The 10,363-nt window shown below is 36.9% G+C and overlaps 2 protein-coding genes across 2 annotated transcripts; both read left to right on the top strand.

Annotated features, from left to right (window-relative positions):
• The first annotated feature begins 1,188 nt into the window (after positions 1–1,188).
• Positions 1,189–4,654, top strand: pttg1ipb (PTTG1 interacting protein b). The gene is made up of 7 exons (XM_058623472.1): positions 1,189–1,389; positions 2,017–2,072; positions 2,166–2,274; positions 2,868–2,970; positions 3,328–3,393; positions 4,000–4,046; positions 4,356–4,654. Exons 1-7 carry the CDS (start codon positions 1,242–1,244, stop codon positions 4,397–4,399), a joined length of 573 nt encoding a protein of 190 aa, XP_058479455.1. The 5' UTR covers positions 1,189–1,241; the 3' UTR covers positions 4,400–4,654.
• Positions 4,655–5,155: 501 nt separating this feature from the next.
• sumo3b (small ubiquitin like modifier 3b) lies at positions 5,156–9,841 on the top strand. The gene is made up of 4 exons (XM_058623474.1): positions 5,156–5,436; positions 6,530–6,658; positions 6,761–6,832; positions 8,884–9,841. Exons 1-4 carry the CDS (start codon positions 5,416–5,418, stop codon positions 8,947–8,949), a joined length of 288 nt encoding a protein of 95 aa, XP_058479457.1. The 5' UTR covers positions 5,156–5,415; the 3' UTR covers positions 8,950–9,841.
• Positions 9,842–10,363: the final 522 nt, after the last annotated feature.

The raw sequence follows: 10,363 nt of genomic DNA on the forward strand, positions 1-10,363 counted from the left end.
GCCGTTGTGTGTTTATTATGAGTGTCTCCTATTTTGTTATGCCTTATGTTGGACCATAATTTAGATGTATGTAGCAGGTCTGTGGATTTTATAATTGATAAATGCTTTTTAACAACAGTTTTTAGTTATAAACTATTATGTGTAGTTTATTTAGTCAATGTAGGTATAAATGCTTCTATGCTATTCTTCTTAGCTGGTAAATAGTTCAACAATTGTCTGGAGTGGAAGAGTATTAAAGGTACAACATTTATTAGTGAAGTTGCAGCTGAATATCCCTCACCTCACTATTCCCTTCCAAGTGTGTTGAAGCACCTATGAAACTCAAAACATGCTGTTTGTCCATTGTAGGCTTTTGTAAAAACATAGTGGCATCCATAGACCTGACCCAATTCTATATATAGAAAAGGCTCATCCTGGGGTAATCACTTGAGCTTCATTTACAATGTAATAAATAGCAGGAAAAAACCTAAGCATTAAACCCTTAAATACTCAAAAAAAAAAACCATAGACATAAAATAAAAAACAGAAAATTCATAAAATCAGGTAATTATTCACAAAAAATAAGTAGAGCTGTTTTATCTTTAATGTCTGCCAAAGGAAAATACATGCACCTATATTTATTTATACACACTGGACCTTTAATATAAGCATTAATGAATGTTTTACTATGAAGTCATAAATAATAGCATAAAGTTTTTCTAATGAAAATAGCAAACTTCTTCATTTTTACTCTACTGTGCAGAAGATACAGTACATCATAAACATATGGTTCTATGACTTATAAATAATTATATAGTACATTTTGTTGTATTTACAAAAACAACTTTTCATTTTCCAGATTTAAAAAAAAAAACAGCTTTCATGAAAATTGCAAGTAAACATGAAAAATATAAACTACTACAAACAGGGAGAATTACTGGCATATGTGCATTCTAAATAAGTTAAAACAGGGCATTTTGTTTTTGCATTTGTTTGAGGATCACTTGTTTTCTTCCAGATACTTCACATTTGTACACACAAAATAAGATCTCACAGTCTCACAGAGAACTTCAAAGCAAAATTCAAAAATAAATCACAGAAGAATGTATCGTGAACGCACTCACACACACACACAGATGTTCTCACTTTGCAGCTGTTTTCATGTAAACTAGCGTCAGCTGCTCGTGACGTCATCCCGTCCGCGAACCATCCCGGAGTCCACCCTCCAGTGAGACTCTCCACACACAAACACTTCACTCTAAATGTCCGCGTTCTCGTTGGTTCCACCTCGTCTCAAGATGTCCGGAGGCCGCAGAGCTTCAGTCACGGCCGCTGTGTTTTTCTTCTTCATTCTTTGCGACTTTTTACTGAGTTCACAGGCGCAAACACCGACTCCCTCTCCGGCTCCGGGTAAGTTTCTCTGCCGCCGCTGCTGCTGCTGCTGCTGTGGCTCAGGTCAGGAGGCTGTCACATGACGGAGAAAACGCATTTTTCACTCTTAACTTATGTTAATTTAAAGCACATTTGAAACAACCTCAGTAAACACTCACAGTTTTAAATAGTAACAACAATTTCTGAAAAAAAAAACATACATAGAATTAGCCAGTGGTAAGAGGTGGCTGTTTTATTTCCACAAGGGTCTGTTTGGGTCTTGGTAGTACTTACATGAAGAGTTAGCATAGGAGCTGACACTTAAAAAGCTTATTTTTCAATCCTGGATGTAAGAATGTCTCACATCAAATGGTTTGTTGACCTCAGTGCTCTGGGTGGAGTATGAGGCTGTAAAGGCTTGGCCTGATTGGATGGTGCCATGCCATTAAACATTTTAAAAAAAAACACATAGATACTGTTATGACCTTTTATTTGAATGCACAGTAGCTGAAGTTTACAAAGTGCTGATCTGTGTCTCTTTGTTAAGATTTGATCACATGCTCTTGTCGTAATTCTCCGTCTTGTAACTACATTTAAAGAGCTGCAAAAATACAGCTACAGTAAGCAGACTTAAACGCTTTATTGTTACACTTGTGTCATTTTCAGTCACTTGTGGCCAGAGATCCAACACCAGCTGTGAAGAATGTTTGAAAAATGTGACTGTAAGTCCAGCTCGACGCACATGCACACGCAGCCGTCCACTGTTGTCCTCTGTTGTTGATATTCATCAGTGTTTGTTGCCGTGTGCGTTGCAGTGTTTGTGGTGCAGACCAACCCAACAATGCATGGACTACCCAGTGAGGAACATCCTGCCCCCAGGCAGCGTGTGTCCTCTGACTGATGCACGATGGGGCGTTTGTTGGGGTGAGAATTTTATCTTTAGATGGCATCAGATACGTCAAGTATTTGTTGTTTTAACTTGAGGATTTTACATGATAGCACATAGGATCATGTACAGAAAAAATCATTTGAAGATGTCACCAAGCCCTAGAGCATCAGACTGTATAACAACAGTGTAGAGCAGGAAAACATGTGCACAAAAAGCCTGTGCCACTGCACTTTTTACTATGAAAGTTGTATATTTTATATTGTATTATCTTTATAATGTAATTATTTTGATTATGATCTATTCTTAAATGTTTTCTCTGACATGTTTATATTCCTAATTTTTTTAAATCTTATTCCCTTGTGTATTCTATTCATATTTTGTATTTCTGAACTTTTTGCTGCTGTTGGAAGTGAATTTTCCCAGGTTTGCAAACATCATATATTTATTCAATCAAATTATTTATTAAATTAATTAAAAAAAACGTTATACATTCATTATGAATTAATTATAATAAGTATAATCATTCATTACAGTCATAGTGTTGGGCCTTCTTCAGTAAGAAAATCTTACCAGGAGAGGCCAAATCTGAAAATTGTGTGAACTTTCTTTGTGTCTGCCTTTGATACAGTCAACTTCCAGATTCTGATCATCACCATGTCAGTGCTGGCCGGTGTCATCATCATCGGCGTCCTTATTTGCTGCTTCTGCTGTTGCAAATGTGAAAGAACTGGGTAAGCATGAAGTCCCATGAGGTGATGGCTCTGAATTATGGTTCAGTGTGGAAGGAGGGAGGAGGAGAGAAGAGGAGGAAGAGGAGGAGGAACACAAACACAATGAGCTGTTTTTCTGCAAGGCCACACTGATACGGCCATCTCCAAAAGCCTGCCAGAATTTGTGACCGCAGTTTAACCCTTAAAACATAACTTTCCTCTTTCTGTTGAGATAAGTTAATTTGTCACATTTATTATAACAGATATTTGGACGGATTTACTGTATACACGAGTAAATTCTCACTTCTGTCACATATATTTAAACCAGATGTAATCCTATGATAAATATCCATGTAATAACATCATTTTATATCCCAGAAACAAGAGAGAAGACGCCAAGGTGGAGCGACAAACTCATGCAAGAAAGGCTCGTCAGAAAGCGAGGTAAATACTGTATGGACGTCTCACACAAGCTAATGTAACTATACAAACCCAATATCAGCAAATATAGTGGCATTTTCACACATTTTAAAGGTCCAGTGTGTAAGAACTGGTGACATCTAATAGTGAGGCTGCAAATTCTAACAGAAGGAGGACTCCATGCATCAGGGAACTACGGTTGCCTTCAAAAATGTACTTTTCTTACATTGTGTAGTAAGCTTCCACCTCAAAAAGTGTAGTCTAGCTGGTTTGTAAAACAAGGTCCTTGTCCTAAGTACATAAAAGGCTCATTCTAAGGCTATGAAAACAGAAAAAGTGATTATGCACTGATACAACCATACTTTTTTTTGGGTAGCATGTTGAATTTATGTCAATTAATCTGCCTATATGTGACACACTGGACCTTTAAGATTATGAATACGGTTGCTTGGATCAATTCAAATCAAATAAAGTATAACTAATAGAGTAAGTTTTGGTTGATGCAGTCAACATGTTTCAATTGTGCCTTGTGTTTAATCCATAATCCATAATTCAAACACTAAATACAAGGACATTTTTGTTATCTATTGTCTAATATTTAATCTGTTGTCATGTTTCTTTCCATTATAGGAGATCAGAAATGCAGTTGAGACATGACGAGATCAGGTCGAAATATGGTGAGACATTTTTCTTTTTACATAATTCTTAAGGTTTAGGGGTTAGTGCGTGAGTGACAACACAGCTGTACATTTGATAAGAGCAAGATAGGGAAAATATAAGATAATTCAATTTATATAATGAAATATGGGTGTTACAAATGTCTCTGTTTACGCCATGGAGAAAGGCAACAAATCCAGTAGTGCCATCTAGTGGAGAAATATTAATTTAATTCACCTAAATATTTCATATTTAAATTTTTTAATGTATGTGCTGTGTTTGGAAGTGAACGACTGAATACCTAATCTGTTCTTCATTCTTGATTTCAGGTGTGGCAAAGGATAATCCGTACGCACGTATGGACGACCATTAAGAAGAATCACAGACATAACTTCTTTTTATTTAAGGAAAAAATAAATCCTATCATAAGATGATCTTATTGATGCCAGTAACATTGAAAGATATTAGGTGTCATTATGCAGATTAATTTCATTAATGGCAGAAAAAAGTCACTAAAATGTTTTTGCAATCATTTTTGACACATGATCTGCTTATCTAATGTTTTTTTTTTGTTTGTTTTTTTCATTTTGATGTGAATGATTGTGTGAAAATACACTCCTTTAACTTACTTTTCTCTCCACACAGGAACGTAGACATAAAGGCAAACCCTGCTAGATATATTATCCGCCATGAGAAGTAAATAACAATATTAATATTGTTTTAATTTTCATAAAAGTGCAGAATTATCGAATTCCCACACCTCCACAGCTGATTGGGGGGTTGTGGTGCTTGTTAAAATGCCTGTTTTAACTATAATTTCACTTAGCTTTACTGTTTATTTTTGTCCAAAAAATGTTCCGTTGCAACATGTAACAGTTTTCGTGTGATTGTTCATGTTATCTGTTGATAAATCATGACTATGATTAAGAACGTTAGTGAATCAAATAATGTTAATGAGCTCGGATTAAATGTGAGGTGTTTGATTCTTGTGAAAAACAAAATGTGACAGTAAAGAGTAAAGTTCAACAAATAAAAGTGACACTGTTTTACCTCTAAATTTTAGTATAAAACATGACAAACATCAATAATCAACAATGGGTCTTTGGTTAATCTGTTTTGTGTGACCCAAGTGTGGCCTGTAGGTTTGATTTGCAAAATGGGCCCTACTGTTTTACCTAACTCGCGGGAGTGCGCAAAATCAACTTGCGCGTTCACGTATACGCGGTCCCGATGCAAAATGGAACACGTGAGCCTTTTGGTCGAATCACATTTCAAATTTCAGCGCGCGTTCCTGTTAGTCCAAACGAAAGAAGTGTCGGAGCCGACAACCCGCTTGACCGATAACGGCTGCTCTTTATGATATAAAATTATTCCTGGCAACGGAGCAGAATGTCTGAGGAAAAGCCAAAGGTCAGTGTTTGTGTTTCATCGAAGGAACATCGTGTTTATGTTTGTCGTTTGGTGCTAACGAAGCTACTAGCGAATTATCGTTAGCATGCTTTGCTAAGCTAGTCTGCTTCTCGGCTGCAGATGCGGTATTTGAGCGGGTAAAAGGAGAAAACAAAGGTCCGCTAATTAGTGGATGTTTTGTGTTCAGGCGCATCGTGTTTATTTTTGTAATGCCCTTCGAACCACAACATTATCGTGCTCCACCGCATTGTATACTACAGGATTCAGCATGTGCGGCTAACGTCGGTGCCAGAGATTGCCGGTTAAATGAATGGTTTGTGTTTTCTCCAGTTGCGCCATTGTGGTTTTCTGCGCCAGTCTAGCTTACTGTGCTAACCACCGGAAGAACCATGTAACGTTAGATGTTCGGCGAAATCTTCGTCGAGAACTCCGCTTGTCTGATTTAAGAATCGGATGTAAGTTACCTGCTGTTGAATTTCAGTTACTGGTTATATTATTGCACACCAGAGCCGGTCCTAATATTTATGGGGCCCCAAAGCAGAATTTGACATGGTCTTTCTGACCACCACAGCCAATACATTACAATTGCCAGTGTCTGGCAACACTATCTTCAGTAGTGTTATTTTCAAGCTGTTAACATCTTTCTATGGTAACATTGACATAATGTTAATTATATTTTCTGCCCTGTTTACTCTTCTCCATCTGATTAGAATGTAACCTTGTATTAGTAACACATGATATGAATAATTTCTCTATTTGTTTAACATGTATGGTCTCTAATCTTATCCACATTTTGTGAATTCAAATTCACAAAATGAAACATTTGCATGGGTAATCAAAAACCTAACGTTATCAAAAATGATTGGATGATCAAGTTTCCAGGGAGCAAAAATGTTAAAATTAACATAATGAATAATTGACCAGTTGTTTTATATAACAACTCAGCTTGATTAACCCACCATGTAATTAATTGGTCTACATCTACCTTTGTTGCCACTAGGCCTTGACTAGCTGCTTAAATCCCTAGGTGTTGGGCTGGCTCTCCTGGATATTGGAAAGTTGCTGTTGCTAATGCATGTGGTTGTTATTGCAGGAAGGGGTGAAGACAGAGAACGACCACATAAACCTCAAAGTAGCTGGTCAGGATGGGTCGGTCGTACAGTTCAAAATCAAGAGGCATACTCCGCTCAGCAAACTAATGAAGGCATACTGCGAAAGACAGGTAAATTCACCTAGGCAAAACTGAAACTTGACATTTCTATGTATTGTTTTGTCAGCAACTAATGGACTCACAAGAATATTAAAATGCTCCCGTCTTTTACAGGGTTTGTCAATTCGTCAAATAAGATTTAGGTTTGATGGACAGCCAATTAATGAAACGGACACACCTGCACAGGTTGGTGAAACACAATATATCATGTTATGTATAACAATGTGTAATGTTCAAATGTCTTGCTCACAAGTTAATACACTTTACATTAACTGGAGAAAGCACTCGTAGTGCAAATCTTGACAGCGGCCACTCAGTCTCACAAAATTAAAACATGTCTTAGAAAATTCCTCAATCTGTATCTACATTACCACCAACATCCATTTGTTTCCTCCTTTGGTTATAACATGCATCCTCAGAGAATTTAATCCAAATCCATTTTTTTAATTTTGAGTCATGACAAACAGCCAGAATCATCTCCTCCTTTGCAAAGATAATAAAGTATCACATTAAAATTACAGGAGCAGTCTCAATTGCTGGTGACCTGTTTGTTTACAACGTGTAGGCATTTAGTGGAGAATTACAGTAGTTCAGTGGTCAGTTCAGTATTAAACGGCATCCTAGCCTAATTTACACTAACTCTGATTATGTCTTGTGTTTTCTGGTGACATACTTTAAATTGCAGTTACTTGTGCACATCCATTACATTTTCTTTTCTTCTATTTCTTTTTCCTTTGTGGTAGATTGGTTATGAATACTGTCGGTAAAATGGACGAACCATATGGATCGTTTAGTGCCAGTGAAACTCTAAAACGTTTCTGATCCTTGCAGGGAAAATGCTTTGGCAATTGCACAACCAAAATTAGGAAAAGAGATGGTAATCATGAATGGTAATACATTGCCTGGCCTCAGTAGTACTTATTGTCAAAATGAGTGGCTTGTGGGCAAGTCCATAATTTTCTCGGTCAAAACCTCAAAGACCATTATAAGACTTAAAGATAGTAGTTTAAACACTTGCCATCCAGTCTGTTTGCACTTAAAAAGCTCTGCTCTGACAAATGAGATGAAATGTCCTAATTCAACTCTGTAAATATGAACAAAATGACTCGAAGTTGTAATTGCTGCCAAAGGAGTATTCGTGTAGACGATGAATACGCTGCTTTGGGAAAACTATGATGTCATAGCCTCACCTTTCTGGTGCTCTGGCATTCACTGTCCCCATCTACTTTGTCATCCTTCTCTTGTGTTTGGAGACTGTTTGACCGTGTTGCCAACCACTTTCAATGAAAATTAAGCAAAGCCACACTGAAAAGACGCGAGATCTCACCGGATTCCCATTTTTACTTGAATGAACGATACAGATTAGTGATTGTTCCACACACGGTCAGCTGTACTGCACAATCCACAATCCATTGTTTTTGTCTGTGACAGTGTGGTCAGTGTTTCTACCTCTCTGACTGAATCTCCATCCGCAGTAAATACAGCTAGATGAAACTCACTAATGTGGCAGAACTGGCCATTTCCTTCTCGGAAAGTAATTGAGGATGTCCCTTTTTTTTTTTTAAAGGGAAAAAAAAGGCACTGGTGGTCTGAAAAGTCGTTAAATATAGTGATAGATAGATGGATGGATGGATGGATGGATAGATAGATAGAGGTGCTGTAACACTATACACACACTGTCTTTTGGGGGTTTGTGTGGATAGAGAACTTTCCTGAAACAATGCCGTGTTTACAAGAAACCTTTTCAAAATGACAAAAAGAGTATTTTGATCTGTTTCCATGTGGACGTGGCCTTTTTCAATAGGGCAATTTCTTGTACATTGATGTAGTAAGTTCACCCCCATCACCTCATGAATGTATGTGGTAAGGGGGAATTAAAGGCTTATTAGTGCAGTTCTGCTTGCTGAGGTGTGTGACACTGAATTGTGTGTAGCCCCACCCTTTAGGAGACAGTGCTAGGTAGGTAAAGGTATGGATATGGGTGCCAAAAACTGGAACACAGATTGTTTATTTAGTTTAACAATCAAAATGCTCAAAGGATGACATGTGTAGAAGGTTGTTGAGACCAATATCTAGATTAAACACCCTAGTATAGAGTATACACTATTGAACGCACATTTTAAATGTAGGAGATCACTGACATCAGCTTAATATAATGTAAAATATAATTTTTGCTGTAAAGTAATGTAATTGTATGTTATGTGATGACTAATGTGTAATTTGCTTTGTTCGCACAGCTGGAGATGGAGGATGAAGACACTATTGATGTATTTCAACAACAGACGGGAGGCATCTGCTCTTAAGTGTGATGTGGACTCTGCTCACAGAAGAATATCCACACCATTTTCTTCATGTTGTATTTGTTTTTTTTTTTCTCTTTTCCACTGTGCTTTGTTAAATGTTAGGCTGTTCACAACATCAACATCACGTTTTTTATATATACATATATTTGACATGACCTCATGCATGTCTCATATCAACCAAACTCTTAATTTTTTGGTTGCGGATTGGTTCATTTTTAATTAATGTTCTGGAGGAAAGCTGCTGCATTGGAGCCGTTCATTAATGTCTCCAGAGATAGGAAAGGTATTATGACATGACGTAATAAACATGCAGTAGTCTCTTTTTAAACCACACCATTTCCTGTGTCCTGCCCAAACCAATTTTACCTTCTACTGTTGCTAAGAAAACATGCTTGATCTAAGAAAGATTTATATGAATGGTTTACCTCACTAATGTCACACTCATTGCAGATTTACTCAGTTGGCATAAAAGTATGGTTGTGATTCTGGACCAAAAATGCTAAATGAGAAACGCTCTTTTATAAAAGGGTTTTTGTTAGCAAGAGATGTAGTTGTAAAATGATAATGTATCGAGTTTGTCTGCACCTTTTTTTTTTTTTTTGAGACCTTTAAATATACAACAAACCTGTCAACTTCTGCAATCCATTAAGGGTTATATATCATGTCAGTGTATGAATATTGCATCAATCTAAATACATTTGTCTAAAATATATCGGCTTGTTGGGACTTCTGGATTGGTTGGTAGAAATCTTACTTCTCCATTTCATTTTTAAAAGTTGACATTTGTTTTATTTGCAGGGTGTCATTGGCAGATATTTCTTTTTCTTTTTTATGATTTGTACATTATTTGTCGTCCCTATACTGTATACAATAAATATAGTTTGATACTCCGCTTCTTTTTGGTTTCATGTCTGTGGATTTGCACTAAAATGCATACTTTCACAAACCCTACATAGAGAATGTAGGGTTTTGTGTTGAAATAGTCTGTACTTTGCAGAGGTGCAAATACATATTCAGGCTGCTGTTGTGTTACTGTGATAACTAAATGTTTTTTTCTATATGTAAAGCAAGTTAAATTTCTCTAAGCTAAAGGTGGTCAAAATTTTCATACGGAGCCAAAACTACAGATAACACACATTGGGGGGCGCTATTGCTCTGCACGTCTGCTTTGGTTGACTCATTGAAATCCACTCCCTGTAAATCACAATACAAAGACACATTTGTTGCTCCACAGCGGAAGTGTGAAGGCCATAACTCCATAGACTTCTTATTTTAAAAGAACCTAATTTTACAGATGTTACTAAATTGAGTGGCCAAACGAACCGTCTGACGTTCTCTACACACTGGTCTGATTGTGCTGCCTTTATTTTTGGCAACCTATATGCATTTTATAGGTCCTTATGGAGCCTCTTGT

The sequence above is a fragment of the Solea solea genome, chromosome 2 (genome assembly GCF_958295425.1).
Source record: "Solea solea chromosome 2, fSolSol10.1, whole genome shotgun sequence".
Lineage (NCBI taxonomy): Eukaryota > Metazoa > Chordata > Actinopteri > Pleuronectiformes > Soleidae > Solea > Solea solea.

Bases quoted from the DNA above. Each gene is read 5' to 3' on its own strand.
- pttg1ipb (XM_058623472.1), top strand. From the start codon at position 1,242: ATGTCCGCGTTCTCGTTGGTTCCACCTCGTCTCAAGATGTCCGGAGGC. The intron at 3,394-3,999 runs GTAAATACTGTA...TTTCCATTATAG, and splicing joins AAGGCTCGTCAGAAAGCGAG to GAGATCAGAAATGCAGTTGA. The intron at 4,047-4,355 runs GTGAGACATTTT...TCTTGATTTCAG, and splicing joins CGAGATCAGGTCGAAATATG to GTGTGGCAAAGGATAATCCG.
- sumo3b (XM_058623474.1), top strand. From the start codon at position 5,416: ATGTCTGAGGAAAAGCCAAAG. The intron at 6,659-6,760 runs GTAAATTCACCT...CGTCTTTTACAG, and splicing joins AGGCATACTGCGAAAGACAG to GGTTTGTCAATTCGTCAAAT. The intron at 6,833-8,883 runs GTTGGTGAAACA...TTGTTCGCACAG, and splicing joins AAACGGACACACCTGCACAG to CTGGAGATGGAGGATGAAGA.